This window comes from Toxotes jaculatrix, chromosome 16 (assembly GCF_017976425.1).
Source record: "Toxotes jaculatrix isolate fToxJac2 chromosome 16, fToxJac2.pri, whole genome shotgun sequence".
Lineage (NCBI taxonomy): Eukaryota > Metazoa > Chordata > Actinopteri > Toxotidae > Toxotes > Toxotes jaculatrix.
Window position 1 is genome coordinate 11,511,411 of NC_054409.1, and position 16,279 is coordinate 11,527,689.

At 41.5% G+C, this 16,279-nt stretch overlaps 1 protein-coding gene across 1 annotated transcript in view; it reads left to right on the plus strand.

Moving 5' to 3' along the window:
• The first annotated feature begins 673 nt into the window (after positions 1–673).
• Positions 674–16,279, plus strand: part of grin3a (glutamate receptor, ionotropic, N-methyl-D-aspartate 3A) — a 38,395-nt gene continuing 22,789 nt past the window's right edge. Inside the window, exons 1-2 of the mRNA XM_041059599.1 lie at positions 674–1,435; positions 8,890–9,644. Coding sequence (XP_040915533.1) covers positions 674–1,435; positions 8,890–9,644 — 1,517 coding nt within the window. The remainder of the gene's footprint in view (positions 1,436–8,889; positions 9,645–16,279) is intronic.

Sequence of the window (16,279 nt, forward strand, 5' to 3'; positions counted from 1 at the left end):
CCGGTACAAATGTCAGTACAGAGGGTGACTTGAGCCAAGCGGCGCGCGCGCTCTGGAAAGCTTCTACTCGGGTATTTAACAAGAGGGGGTGGGGGGGAGAAGGAACATTTTCTTTTCATCTCGAGTACCGGGATGAAGTAATGTTGTCTTGGCTCCTGAGCTCTGGATGATAATGGGATCATTTTCCGTCGAAACCATTAGATATTTCCAGTGGTGGATTTCACTGTTTTGGAATGTGTTGGATGCGCATTAACCTTTTCTTTCAACATTTCCTCCTCTGGGCTTGCCTACACACTCTGCTTCATGTTTTTCTTTTTTTTTCTGCCACTGGAATGTGTGCAATTTTTACGGTTTGATTCCACGACCTGTTTAGTAATCAAAAGGCTTGAATGATGAAAATCTTTTGAGATGAAAAACGGCACTTTTGGGGATCATTTTTTGCTTGTGCGCGGCTCCTGCCTAATCTCGCGCCTCAGCAGCCTGTTGTCTGTGTCCGTGGAGAAACGCACAACTTTGCCGCGAGCTGGAGCTGGACCTGGAGCCGGGGCTGCAGCTGGTCTGAGCGGCGCACCAGGGCCACACGTGGGGTGCCAGGAGGGGGACCAACGGAGCGGCCCCGGTGTTCGGCCGGTCTGTGGTTGGACAGGGCATTCGGAGCAGCTGTGGAGCGGGGATGATGAAGACGGGGGTGATGATGATGATGAATGGCCCGGCAGCTCGAGCAGGCACCGGGGTCTCGCCACCGTTATGTTTCCTACTGTGCGCTCTCGTCTTTCTCCCTCCGTGCGCTCACTCGCACCCGCAGCCGTGCCAGGTGCTGAAACGGATCGGCCACACGGTTCGGGTCGGGGTTCTGCACGTACAGCCGCGCTTGTTCTCCGCCACTGCGGGCAGCCAGTATGAGGACTGGGAAACCGAGGGGGGCTTGACAGGGAGCGGAGAGCGACAGCTGAAGTTGGAAAAGCAGGTTAAAACAAGTGCCGGTGCGCCTGGATACGGAAGCCTCAGGACTAGAGGCACTGCTTATAGCCAGCGGGGAGCCAACAGGAGTAAGAACCAGGCTCGGCAGCGGGAGGAGAACACCTCGAGGGAGAACCGGGTGTTCGCACCCCGAGACTCGATCCTTCTCGCTGTCGAGGCTCTGAACCGGGCCGGATTGCTGCCCTATAATTTGTCTCTGGAGCTGGTCATGGCCGTGGGGTCCGGACTCGGCGAGCTGCCCGCGTTCTCCTTCTCCTCCGCGGGTAACCCCGAGAACGAGGACCCGCTGTCCTTTATGGAGAGCGTGTGTCACACCGTGGTTGTGCAGGGGGTTTCCGCCATGATCGCCTTTCCACGGAACCGGGACGAGTTCGTCAAGTTGGAATTCGTCTCGCTGGCGCTTCAGGTGCCAGTCGTTAGCGTTGTGCAGAGGGTGTTCACGCGCCACAGTGAGGTAAAAGAAAAAAAAAAAGAAAAAGTTATTTCTGAGTTATATCTGAAGTGTTGTTAACTGTTGATTGCTGCACTCGGGCACACACACAGCTGCAGTGGGCCGTCTCTGTTCAGGTGTTTCAGTTGTTATAATAAAAACAAAAACAAAAAACACGGGCTGTAGCCTACCTGTGACAAGTTCAAAAAACAGCCTATATGAACACAAGTCTTCCGCTGCTGTGTTACACAGAATAAATCTCTCTCAGTTCAAAGCCCTGAGTAAAATGAGTTCAAGTGGATTTATAAGGCCTAATTCACCAAGTGCCATCAGTGGCCCACATTTCAGACAGACGCTGGAGGGGGAGACACTTCCTCTTGTTGTTGGTCTTTTTCCTCTCATCCTCCTCCTCCTACTGTGCATTAGGCATCGTTTCAGAGGAAGGGCAGAACATTTTCTTTTTCTTTTCATGCTCAGTATTGATCTTGGTTAAATGGACCAAATTCAGCTAAGATGGCGACACAACTTGTGACACAAGCTGATGTTTTTTCACATAAGGCATCAAATTAAGGAGCATTGAAAAAGCCAGCAAAAGCAGGCTCTGTCCATGGTGCTGAAATCCACTGTACGCACAAAGTGTGTCTATGCAGAGAGGGAGGATGAGGAGAGCAGATTTCCTCTTCTGATAGGCAAAGTAAAAATTTGATTGAAGGCTTTGAACACCTAACAGCACAAGATCTGAGGTATTTAAATAGGTAAACAAACGCTTTGTTTATATTCAGTATCCCACTGTGTATACATACAGCTTAAGTACAGCATCATGGGGAGAGAGCACAACAGTGTAGCGTAGTCAAAATACTTAGCAGCTAATAAAATTTGGCACGACTACCTGAACAACTGAGATGAATTCACACACACGCACACGCACACGCACACACACACACACACACACATACACAAGGTAACCTCTAGTTGTGCTGACATGTACAATATTGATCTGACTCCTGCTCTTTTATCTTTCTATCTGCTGATAATTATCATATCTGATAATCATATTACACATTGACATGTGCATGAGGAGACTAACTAACTACTGCTTCACGTCTGCAGTGAGCAGCACCACCAATCTAAAGTCAAATCTTTGACTAGCTTCTGGCCTGCTCTAATGTCTGATGTCTAATGTCTGTACAAGACAAAGCCATTGATACAGAGGCACTCAAAAGGCAGAGCAAGCTGGATTGTTCCAGAGGCAGATGCACACTGAACAGCACCCACGGATTCAACAGTACAGGACATTTTGAAGACATTTCTCTGCTTATACAATAAGGTCAAAATTGTTTCTCACCACTTGTTTTCCAAATTACTTTAGTATAGCTTTGGCTAGACTATGTGTACTGTTCGTTCGTGGGCAGGTTGAATATAATTATAAGAACTTCATCACTAAATATATTCAAGTCTGCAGTGGAATTTACATTTTTTAAACCAAAAGCCATTTTTTGGTTTAAAACTGTTTGTCCGTGCCTTCCAAAACCACCCCTATAACCATATTGAAAAGATACAACATTTTCTCATATGTCTCCTTTTCAGATTCACGCTTAAGGTTAGGTAACTGCAACAGTTTGGTTAGGATTCATGTAAGACAACGTTTATGTTTAATGAAAAATCAGCTTTGACTGCCAGTGAGAGGAGGGATGAGCTTGGTCATGAGCTGAAAAGCTGCTCCTATGCCAGGTAAAACAACTGAAGATTATCATAGTTTGCAGGTGTAATGAGAGAGACAGAGAAAATGAGTTAAAAGTGTAAACACACTAAATTCAACACTGGGATGGTTCATCAATAATCATTCTGTGGAGAAGATGCGCGTTGAGTGTATTTGTGTGTGTGTGCATGTGTAGTTCTTTGGTTGAACAGGTAAAAATCTCTCTCACAAGTACAACTCAACACACCCACATGCGGACACATACACAAAATGATTTGCTGTAACTACGAACTGTAAACCTCTTTAATTAACTTGACACGAACAGGGGACTTATGGCATATCAATGAGTGCAGACTAACAGAGTGGTGTGTGTGTGTGTGTTTGACTTTCCACACACAACCATCCTGGGAGGGGCATACAGCATCATTATTTGAATTTTTTTTTTCACCCCCAACACTCACACAAACGTACACCCACACACACCAGAACCATTAGTTAGACTGAAGAGTTCTGGGACACTTGCCACCTAGTAAGCTAACGTGCCCGTGTGTGTAATATCTAATTTCCTGCTCTGTGCACAAGGAAGCATTTTGCTGCAAGGAGTCAGCAGGTGGCTAAAGTCCTGGTTCTGGTTCTGAAAAGTAACATAACAGGTAAAGATATAGAAGATAAACCAGCTGATAAAGACTGATTAACTGATGGGTGCATGAATGGGTGGATTGACGGTTGGGTGGATGGAAGAATGAACAGGCGGGGGAAAAAAAACTGACTAGGAAATATACAGTTATACAAACAGATTGTGTGCAGTGCTGGTCTGTGACTTCTGGAGAAAAGGCTTAACTCCCCTCTGACTCAATCTAGTTTCGCTAGCAAATCCCAACTGAAGGCTGACAGCAATTTCTTCAAAACAGAGTTTTCAGAATGTGAAAACTTCTTCAGTGGTTTGAGCGGATCTCATTAGTGTTTATTTGGTGACCTTTGGTGACCTTGGTTTTATTTTATCCTAGCAAGGTTTGTAGTTAAGGTAAAAAAAAAGTTCACTCTTAGTAATTATATATTTTTTAAAAAAAATCAGTGAGTGACTTTGGATAATGTAATCTGCCCACAGTTTGTTATGTAAGTATCAAAATGATGAGGCTGCATGAGAATATGAAGCTTATGGACCAAAAGATAAAGTAAACTTGGAGTGAAAGAACTAGGAAGGCTGGGAATAGATGGTGAGCGGTTTTGGAAAAAGCAAATGGTTGAGAATTTACCATTTAAAAGACCAGGGAGTGAGAAACTCCTGGGGAAAGACCAGTTGTCTCTGATATATAAGGACCTAGTTTTAGAGTGGAAATAATATCCCATGCTGGCCTACTACACTGTGGCAAGTGGAAAATAAAGATACAGCATCTTCACTGAGAGCTTGAAGCGTATATGCAAATATCTGTTGCCACTTAATCCAATTATGTACAAATGTATGTGATTTGGATTAAAATGTGGTGCAGATATTCCCATAATGTCAAAGGGCATATGTACAGAACCATGTCTGGAATATGTAGATGTGCAATATTAATCATAGATAGAGACACGTTACCAGTTCATTAGGAACATTTGGTTACATTTGTACCTAATTTATGTACAATCTGATATAAATCCTGCCTCTGCAAACTTTATCTTTTGAAGAAAGATGAACATTGGAAGGTACTGAATCAATTTGATGGTGACTTTTAATGCTGTAGTAGTGTTGCACTGGGCCGCGTTAGTTTGTACAGGTGTAACTCACATCTGCATTGGTGTAAATAACGGTGTATACGACGTGGCAGTCTGCCCCTGTCAGAAGAGGGAAGCCATTTGTCTAACAACATGTACAGAAATGAGATGACTAAGTCCAAATACGTCACTGGCTTTGGAATAACTTCATCACAGCTACGAGCCCTACCTCACACAATTGGGTCATACTGAATGCCACCGAGCAGAATTTGTCAATGTCAACTATGACAATCAGCACTGTAATTTGTGAGCTCCAAATCACAGACAACCTAAAATAGTCCGGATCGATCCGTACAACGGCAGCACTGATGAAAACAAACAATGATCACACATGAAAACTCACCAACAATCATATGACTGACATGCATTGTAGGTGGTATTGACAGATACTTCTATTTGGCATGCAGCGACTTAACATGACCCACATTCGTAGTGTTTTCAGTAATGACTCAGGACAGCCGGATATCTAAGATGAATGGTGTTTTCTTGAAAACGTACAAAAGTCTTTTTTTTTCCTCTTCACATCTTACAATAGGTTCAAGGCAAGGGCAGAGGGCTGTGGGAATGACGGATGATAGTGAGAACTCAGAGATGTTCTTTGTCAGGAATATTTGTACTGTAAAAAAACAACAAGACACGTTTGTACTGGGATCCATGTAATACGCCTGGAATTTGTTTTTCAATTACACCCTGGTAAATTAATTTGTAGATTGGGAGATTGTTATAATTATATCCTCAGCCTCTATCCAGTGATAACAGATGAATGATAGGGTTTTTCTGACTGTGGGGGGAGTCAGTGAAGTTTCTCTTTGTCCCCCTCATAAATAACATTAGCAGTGACATAAAGAGGCCAGTCGGATGAAAGGGTGATAACTATGGGTAGGTCTTCATGGAGTTAGGGGCTGGGACCTTAGGGATTTCTTTCTCAGGACATTAAAATTTTGCAACATCTGCAAGATTTTTTTTTTCTTACAAGTACTAGCAAGCACTGGGTAGTGTATATACATGATATTCTGTATATATGATATATATACACACACACACACACACACACACACACACACACACACACACACACACACACAAACCAGAAAACCCATTTTAATCCGTTTTCACACTTTCCCCACAATGAATCATCTAATCAAGAAAAGATCAATAACCAAGCCATTACTAGTTTATTTGATTTGTCCACTGGCTCATGATTCTGCCAGTCCCTGCACTTTTACCATACAGCAAGGGCTGCAAGTTTCTTCGCATCAAAACTCACAGCAAATATATTTGGCTGTAGAAATCAAAGAAAAGAAAAAAAAAGATTTCTGAAGATAGATGAGTGATGAAAGGGAGCACAGTGACAACAGACCTGGGATTTCCCTGTGCATCGAAATCAACAGATCTCTGCATTTATGTAAGAGAGCAGGCATCCGCGCTTCCTAGCTAATTTTTTTTTCTGTTTATTTACATGAGGAACAGAGAGAGTCTTACAGATTTATGGTGATCACAGTGCAGAAGTGCTGCAGCTGAGAATAAATCCTCTATTTCTCCTGGGGGATGAAAGGAGGTGAGAGTCTGATGCCCTGTGGACTGTATTACCGATCCCTTCCCTGAAGCAGGACTTCTAAATCTGAAACAGAACATGTCGTATCGCTTTTGTTGGTGCTTTTGTTTGCAACAGTAATCCACCTGTGTACATGCAATAAGCAGGTGAATAATGATTGTCTTATTTGCATGCCCACTGACTAGAGTGATTAATGGGATAAATGAAATTAACCAGTAGATTAATGTAATGGACATTTAGTGCAAAGCTTGTGTTAAAGTTGTTAACTCAATTAAACTGAGTTGTTGAGGGCCTTTTAAGTGTGTGTAGTTCTGTGTTGCGTGTATGTGTGAGCACATGTGAGCGAGTGCATGACTGATTGATTACCTGGGTGACTGGTATGTTGTGGGCTGGGTACAGTATGCCAAGGTATACTGCAGCAGAACTGGCAGCTCATGCAGCCTGAATTAATTTTATCTGAAGCATTACAGGGATGACTGTGTCAGCTTTGAAACGTATCTGCTCTGATCTTCTGGCTTACTCTAATTCTGTTGGTGCAGTGCACTGTATCTGTAGGGTACAGTCGGTTTGCAGTGGTCTGATCATAATGGCACTGAGGGAGTCAGTGGACCCACAAGGTGGTTTCTTCCGTTTTAACCAATTACCAACAAATCAGCCCTAATTTACATTACCCCCAACTATTTCCCATAGCATACAGTAAGTTTTAAGATTAATGTCCAGTTTTGCATAAAGCTTTTGGATTAAGTTTATTTCAGTATGATTTGAAAATCAGTGCTTGACACTGGGACTGGATATTGATTTCCAGAATCGATTCAATTAGATTTGAGTCGATTTGATTCTTAATGATTCAGTAGCATCAGATTAATAAAAATGTTGTGTAAAGTGCTTCTCATTGATCAATTTATCCTGGAAGCATTTTCATAATATCATTTTTTTTTCTCATCATTTGTCTCATGGGTTGATTTTCTAATAAAAAGAAGATCGGACATTAACTTGTGTGACCAACAAATAGCTAAAGGTGATGGACTTTCACTTCAGATTAGCTATCTCAAGCAGATGTAGAGGTGATTTAATATTCTGAAATGAAACCAACCACTGTCTAAAAGGTAGGAAATCAATGTACTGATGCACTAGATAGTTTAGAAAATGGTCAATAGTGATATAAAGAATACACCACCACTTGCCACTGATGGGCTAAAATATACGGTAATATGAACTGTATGCTTCTCAGATCATAATGAATAACAGTGTAAATGATACTTGACCTATCTATGGCTCTTAATGAAGCTGCTGTCCAAATGCATTTTGGATATTTCCAAAGAAAGCATATCAATCAGGCATCTCATTGGAGTATGTCTTGAACATCAGGCCAGTTTGTCAATGGTTTTCATCATAGCTCCTCGCAGTGCCGCAAGACCACACATTCATCATTCAAGGTCCAGGTGGAAATCACACACCAGAGCCATGCTGGACTCATTGCTCTGTCCAGCCCTCATGAATCAGCTGATGAATTTATGAATCACAAGTCACAGGTGTGAATTCTATTACATGGACTTGACAGAGTATATGAAAGACGCTTTCAAAATGGGGTCCAGTTATGTGTGTTATTTTTTTTTCTTTGGTATTATTAAATATACAAAGATAATACACATAAAAATAGCTGTACTGTATTTCTTATGATGTGAATAATGATATTCATGGGAGCAGGTAAGCTGAAATCCATTATATCCAGCAGACTGTGTTTGTTCTCAAGGAACAAATGGAATTCTAAGATGGGAAGAAACTCCACTGTTGAATTTATAACCTTTCTGTTGTTCTGTCTTTCCTTTCTTTCCTCTTTTTCTGTCCTCTTCCACCCTACTGTATTTGTTTCTCCCTCCTGGTGCTCCATCTTCCTATTCGTATTCCTCTCTAACCGTCTCTCCTCTTCCTTAACGTTGCACCCTGCTTCCTCCTCCACCATCTTCCTGTTATCCTTATTTTATCTTTCACCCATGTTCCATCTCATTGCTCCCTTTCTCGCAATCTACCCTTCATTCCAAAACCATCCACTGATGTTTTATTTCTCCTCCTATCTCTCTGCCCTCTGTGAAACCAAACTGACCCTAACAACCCTTTGTCCTCCCCATCACCACTTGTTTATCACTCCCATCAACCTTACATTTTCATTCCCTCCATTTCATCTTATATTTAACTATCCCTTATTTCCATCCCATCGTCTCCATTCCCATTTCCCTGTGCTCTTTCCTCATATCTCATCCATCCATTTTTCCCCCACCTCTTAAATCTTCCTCACCCTCTCCGCTCGTACACTCTCTCCCTTCTTATCTCATTAAATTGACCCCTTTCTCAAATCATCTTACATTCCTCTATCTTCTGTTTTTTCTCTCCCTTTGTGTAAACCTTTTCGCACCCACATACCCATTCATCTCCCATTACACACATTTCCCTCTTCCTATCTCCTCATAGAATCCTCTCCACTTCCAAATGGCAATGCGGACCGTGGAGGCTCCACAATCCCGTCTCCTCTACTTCCTGCTGATGATGAATGGCTGGTGGGACATCAGTGTTCTCCTGTGTCAGGAATGGGACATTAGCAACTTCCTCTTCCTCATCAAAAACAACACCCGCTTCCACCTGGGCACTCTTGTCAACCTGACAACTACCGCTTCAACCTCATCACCGTCTTCATCTTTGCAATCATCCTCAGGATTAGCATCAGGTGTCGCAACGGGAGCGGAGGCTTCGTCGTCATCATCATCATCATCGTCTTTACCCTATTTTTCCTCCGCTGCCTCAGCCTCTGTTTCTTCATCCACTTCCTCCTCAAAATCAGACCAGCAACAAGCTCTCATGCGGCAGCTGGAGGCCCTTAGAGAACCTTCAACCACAACAGGGGTGGTGACATTTGGGTGTGATATCCGGGAGCTGCGCCGTCTGTGGACGCTAGCCACTCGAATGATGCTCCCAGAGTTTCACTGGGTCTTGGGGGACAGCCAGAATGTGGCCGAGCTCAGAACAGAGGGGTTGCCCCTGGGGCTTCTGGCTCATGGGGTTATGGGGTCCCCTTCACTGGATCACTACGTCCACGACTCACTGGAGCTGGTGGCGCGGGCAGTGGGCAGTGCAGCCCAGGAGAATCCCGCTTTGGCACTCATACCTGGGACTACTAACTGTATGGATGTACAACAGAGCAACGGCAGCTCGGGGGAATACTTGGCAAGGTAGGGAATCATGTGGATACTTAAGTGATAATTACATTCATATATTCTTAGAAAATCAAATGCAGTGACCACAAAGATACAGACACTGCATGTTGTGGACATGAATACAGTGAGAGTTATGTTTCTACACTATCAAAGGATTGTTTCTGCGCTATGACTTACAATTTTTGCATATCTGCTAAAATAAACACATTAAAGCGAAGACTGGGCAACATAAACAATTTTAGAATAGAATAGGGATATGTTAAAGACTTAGGCTTAGTTCAAAGTAGTGGTTTAACAAAGTGGAAGTAGTGGTAATTTTCATACAGGTTGTAAATCTATTCGGACTATCTCCAAACCTACCTCTGTTATGTAGTCCCTCACTGTAAACGTCAAACGTTTTTTTTTTGTTACATTATTGTAACTTTATAAATCAGTTTTAATGCAAGTTGATCAAAAAAACCTGTATTAAACCTCACAATAGTTTAAAAGTGCGATCATAATAAGCTGTGAACACGACACAGACATTCCTTTGCCTTGTTAGCAGCTGTTATGTGCATCTTGTTTTGTCTTTGCCTCCTCCTTAATCCTTTTGTTGTGGGACAATCTACTTCTGTCACATCTTGCAGATGTTTGGCCACAGCCCGGCTGCAATGTCAGTCTGGAATTTGCCACTGAAACGCATCATTCATACACATTTGCATAGGCGAATGCCCGCACAAGTGCACAGCATATTACGCACACTGTCTACACTAAATAACTGCAGCGCTGTGGTAAAATGATAACGTTTGACAAATTGCATTTAGCAGCAACGCCGTAATCTGCAGCTGGGCCGCTCTACTTTATATTGCTGAGATATGAGCAATGAAGAATGCGTGATCACACACCACTGCATTACAATTAGAGTTTGACCTTTCCTAAGATTCTCCTCAAAATACCTGAATCAGCAGAATAACCATCGCAGGAAGAGAAATATTTGAACATGGTGAGCATGGAAGAGCGGGAGGAAATTTCTGATTGTGTTTACATTTCTTTGGTTCGTTTTAATCGGCTTATGAAATGTTGATTAGTCTGCCAGTGTTTTACATATTCCAGAACAAAAAAAACAGCTGTCACAGGTTTATAAGAGACCTGTCGTTGACCCTGTGGTGGCAGGGGGATTTACCTGAAGAGCTTTAGTTTTTCCATGTTGGGTTCCGGGTTTAATCCAAGCTGCTGATTTGGAAAAGTCAGCCATATGTGTGGCTCAGGAAAATCTGTAGGTATTAGATTGTAAAATATGATACACTATATCCAGCAGAGGAGGTGGTGGAAAAGGAAAGGATGTATGTTCGTACATAATAAGAAGATACAAAGAAAAGGCTTTTTACTCCAAGAAATGTCATTCCTTTTTTGTAATTCAATTTTTGTAAAGCCGTGGGACTGTTTGGTCTGTCCGATCATATTCATGGTCTGGGGATTAATAGATGTTGACTCACTGTTCTTTTTCCAATTTCCGCATGTCTCCCTAGGTTATAAAGATTGGCGATAAATTGAATCAGGGTCCTGATCATCATCTATTACCATTAACTTTTGTTCTATATAGTATGAAATATATTTGCGTGCGCAATCTAAGTTTTAGTGGCTGCCTTTTCCTTTTCTTTATGAATCTGTGAGGAGACAGGGTCTCTTTTAGTGGTCAGATACGCCAAGGTCACTGTCTTTTTTTGTCTTTATCAATATATGAAACCTGTGGATTTTCAATGCCGAAACACATTGTGAATGATAGGAGCTTTAAAGTTTTTTCGAGTTTCTTGTGCTTAAACAAGCAGCTAAACATATGTTTTTGATGTCTCCTGGTTTTCATTCTTAACTACAAATTGAAGATAAATTTTAGGTGACTCAAAAATCACTCACACCTTTGCTTTCCTCATCACTCTCTTGCTCTGTCCATTGCTTTCTGCTACGCACATGCCATTTGTCAACAAGCCGTATAGACAGATTGCTGAACATTCAGATTGCTTCATTCCGTCATAATATTCCACACAATGACAGGGGGCTCAGGGGCTGTAAACGGCCTGAGGGAGAGTGAGATATATGAATGAGGTGAGGGTGTGGCGAAAGGTTGGAGCTGAATGTCCTCAAGTTCTGCAGAGGAAGAAGCTGATATTTGCACATGAAAGTTAGACTACTTTTTTTTTTAAGCAATTTTGACTTTTTCCTGCTTTGGCGCTGTTGGACACTTAGACCCAGGTGAAGTGCTTAGATGCATTAAAGTTTAATGTTATTCTATAATAATGTTATTTTTATTAAGTCTGAGTTCAGCTGAGGATCTGGGGTTGAGGATGAGGTGGACGCAGGCTTGGAAAATAAAGAATATAATGCATATGATGAGGTTTTAAAGGGACTGCAAATACCTGCTGTTCCCTTAGGGCACTAAAATTTTAAACATAATGACTGCAAATGACACAGCTATGTCATTTTTCATCATATTGCATCTTTTTATAGTTGTTTACCATCTCTTTGCAGCAATTTAGCTTTTTTGTTTCTTCTCTTGCATCTGTGTTTTTTTTTTTTTACCTTTTCCTGCTCATTTTTGTCAATTCTTTGTGGTCGTTGTGAGTCACCTTGTAGTCATTCTGCGTCTTTTTTTGAGTCTTGTTATGATATTTCATTTCATTGTAGGTTGTATCTTCTTTCAAATCTCTCTGTGGTTATGTGTCTGTGTGTGGTCATTTTGCATCTCTTTTTAGTCATATGACTGACTTTAGAACAAAAAAAAGTTAACAGCCACTTCAAACAGAGGCTCTGGCCTATGGGCTCCGTGACCCCTTGGGCCCCTGTGCATGGTAGTCCTGCTCTGGAATCCTTCCATGTGCAGAGCTACAACATTTGACACAACATAGATTTGTCCTACATCAACTTTCATTTCGAAAAGCTTGTTAACAAACACAGCTTACGGCCAAGCAACATGTGAGACAGAATTTATGTTGAAACCAAGGATTTTACCCTGAAAACCAAAAGTAAATATTACAAGAAGCTGTCTTTCACACATTTCGGTTCTGTGAAAGGAGGAGCAGGTGTTCAAAGGAGAAGCTGACAAATAGAGGTTTGTGTGCCTCTGTTAAAAACAAACAAAGCAATGCAGCTAAAAATAAAAAAAGATGGCTTCAAGAGCAGGTAGCAGTTGTTCAGTAGAGTTTATGTCACCGCCCCGCAGTCATGTCCTGATGCACTTTATAGGTGCTCTGGTGGAGGAGTGTGTAAGGGAGTGTGCACGAGGGGAGGGAGTTAAGCTACACTGACTCCGAATCCTCCAGCTGTTACCAGCAAATTGCTACAGTAGCACAGTGCCTCTGCAACAGAGAGAATCACTGAACTCATTAGATACTGCAATTAGAAAATCATCAATCAAACCACCTCAAGCTCAACACCTGTGTGACTTCTACTGTTCCGCCTGTTGAATTCTCAGATATAGGAATTTCCCTTTTGTAGGTCTTGTTAACACAGTCTTACCGAGTCTAAGCTGACTGAAGACAATGACATACTGTCACACAGCATGAATGTTTCTTAAACACTGAAGATGACAAGTTATCACGTTTATACCTCCCACCCTTCTCTTAAACCACTAAAATCCAATGGCTTTCTTTGCGATAAACATGCTGTAATTTCCAGTCATTTTAGATTTACTTTGCGAGAGGACTGCCTTTTGGTTTTGGTGGATGAGCTGACCTGGAGGGATCTGTTGTCACCACAGTAGTGTTGAAACCAGAAACCATGTGGCAGGTGAGCAGCAGAGAGGCTGTAGCACTTCTCAAGATGGACACTGAAAACCTCCAGGGAATCCATTGCATGATTATTATGGAGGAATGGTCGCAGCAGAGCTGCTGGCCAAGCCATCAGCCAGTCACAAGCAGAAACAGCTGATGATATATACAGGTGTCATCAGGCAACTGTGGCATGCTGAGCCAATTCAAGTGTTACCAAACCAAAGAGGAGCCATAATTTGATAGAAGGATGTGAAAAATCCAGACTCAATAGCAATTAGGAGCTGCTTGAAATAGAAGCCCTATTTGAATGGTAATGAAGCACAAGAGTGAGGCACATTAACAAAGTAAAATCTTACATGCACAAAAAGATTTAAAAATGCAGATTTATGCAGATAAGGAAAATATCTTGTCAAGCTATTCAAGAGGCACAAAAAAATAACGTAGCAATCAGGATTATAGATCAAAGACCTATTCATTTGTACAACAGAATCCACATCACAACTGCACAAGGATAGGTGACAAGTCAAAGAAGAGAAACACGGACACAATAACATTTGGTGAGACGTTTATCCAGATGTTTTCCTCCTGGCTATGTGATAAAAACAGAGTGTGGGTGTAAGGGACAGGACTTCCATGGGGTTGGTGAATATGTAATGAATGAGGGGGTTACTGAGGAATTTTAAATACGAACAAAAAAGTGATGTGAGGTAAAATGAGTGTGTGATCCTCATTAATCATGTTGCTCCAGGCCATGTTGTTATTTGAAAGAAAAAAAAAACTGTTGTATCAGACTGAATCACAAAGAAAAGCCCGGGAGCCCTCCTAATTAACAAACTTTAAGGTTGTTTTACTTGCCCGACTTTCACTGGTGCTGCTGTTTTTCTGCAAATAAAGCAAGTGCCAAACCATATAACAGTATTTAAGAGCCCACTGTGGAAACTGAACTCACCAACATTACATGTTTTTTTTTTTTTTTTTAATTGTTTTCTGTTTAACGATTGCAAAAATGCTTAAGTTACCAGTATGTAGCATTGATCATTTTAAATCAGGAGTGCAAACTCATAAGGATTAATAAAAGTGACAAAGATGCAAATGGCCAGTGAAATTAGCTACTAAAACTTAATTTGGGTTTTTGCTCTTTTTACAGATATTGCAAGTGCTGTTTGGTCAGTTAAATTACAGGGCTTAGATATGACACTTGATTTCACAGCCACTACTAAACTAACTAAAAGTCGGGTTAATGTTAATGATACGTTGGTTACTTTGGTTGAGGAGCTCAACTAATCGTCAGCAAAAATTGTGTATAGTAATATACAGTGCGTACAATATATATGTACTGTATATGTATTAATGCAAGTAGACACATCTCTAAATGGAAATTTCTCTGGGGATGGAGAGCTGGTCAGGCAGATGCAGCGTAATGTTTGGCTGGTGCGTAAAAGTGGCCTGACTGTATGGATGTTTAAATTCTCGATTCAAAGTGAAACGGTTCTAAAGAAATCTTGTCAGTTCTTACTACAGAGGAACATTTTTCAGTGTCGCAAGATCAAGTTTGGTCTGCATGTTTAGAATATTTATGGACTAAATATACTGACATAAATAATGCATTGCTGAAAAATGAAACAAGGAATAATCTAATAATGTAGAAAGATTCCATTATGAGAAACCAGAGGATTAATTATTCTTTATTTCAAACAGGGTTAATCAGTTACCGCTGGCTATTCGGCTTGGCTTTATACGTGATTTAGTCATTATTACTTTCAGTCTCATCTCTCATTTGCTTTCTCAGGCTTTCATTCAAGATAGACAAGGAAGGGTCAGGCTGTACCATGGATAGACTCTTCATCCTGATGGTCACATCCCAGATTGTTTTATTTCTGTTTACCACTGAGTTCCATTTGCTGACCACTCTCAGAGCTGTGCTTTTTTTTTATCATTCATTCATTCATTCATTTGGTCCTGTTGGAAAATTCTTTCAACGCACATCACTTAGCTTTATGTAGAGGAAATAGCCTCTAGGGGACTCGTGAGTACTGTACATAGTGCAGGACAGTGATGGTATACACAGAAATGATGTCTTCTGCTACTGTATATGTAAAGATGTGTAAAAATGTGAGTGTGGTTAACAGTTAACACAACCTGTTGTTAGCTATAGCTTTTTACCATGGCTCCTATCAGCCTATTGGTGTATACAGGACTAGTAGCCATTAATAACCAGTTCATTCTGATGAAGATCAGACCAGACAATTTGTGGTTTGGGGTCAGAATGCAGACGTCCGACCTGCACCTACATGTGATGTGGCGTTCCATATAATTATGGTCATTTTATTAAAAGCGGGGAGACCAACATGGGGTACACTTTTCCAAAGTATCTGCATCTGTAGTATGTATTAGCCAGTGAGAGGGGCTGATAACAAAACGGTGGAAGAGAAACCGTAAGGAGCAGAGACAGAAAGAGAAAGACAGTGTGGAAAATAAAGAACGAGAAAAGGATATTCATATAAATACTGTATATAACCCCTGGAGATGCTCACACATAGATTAAACTACAGGGGGCAAAACTCGTGTAATAACAGATAAGATACAGCCAGGACAAATTTCAGCAGGTTTTCTTTTTCATTTTTCATTTCTTTCCCCCCCACCAGAGACAGTCCTTCTTGATAAAAATCATTTTAAAGTGATGCATGCCTACCAGTGCTAAGTATAGTACCCTGAATATGCCAGCCAGCTGAGCTATGAAGACAGAAAATGCTATATGATAAATGTCCCCTCTGAGGCTTGTATTCCCCGAACCAATGTAAGTAAAACACTTTCTGTTTGCTTCAGGGAGGGATCGGTTTAACAAGGAGGAATGCCCTTGGCAGACACTTTTATGTTGCTAAAAAGTCAGCTGCATTTGCTTAT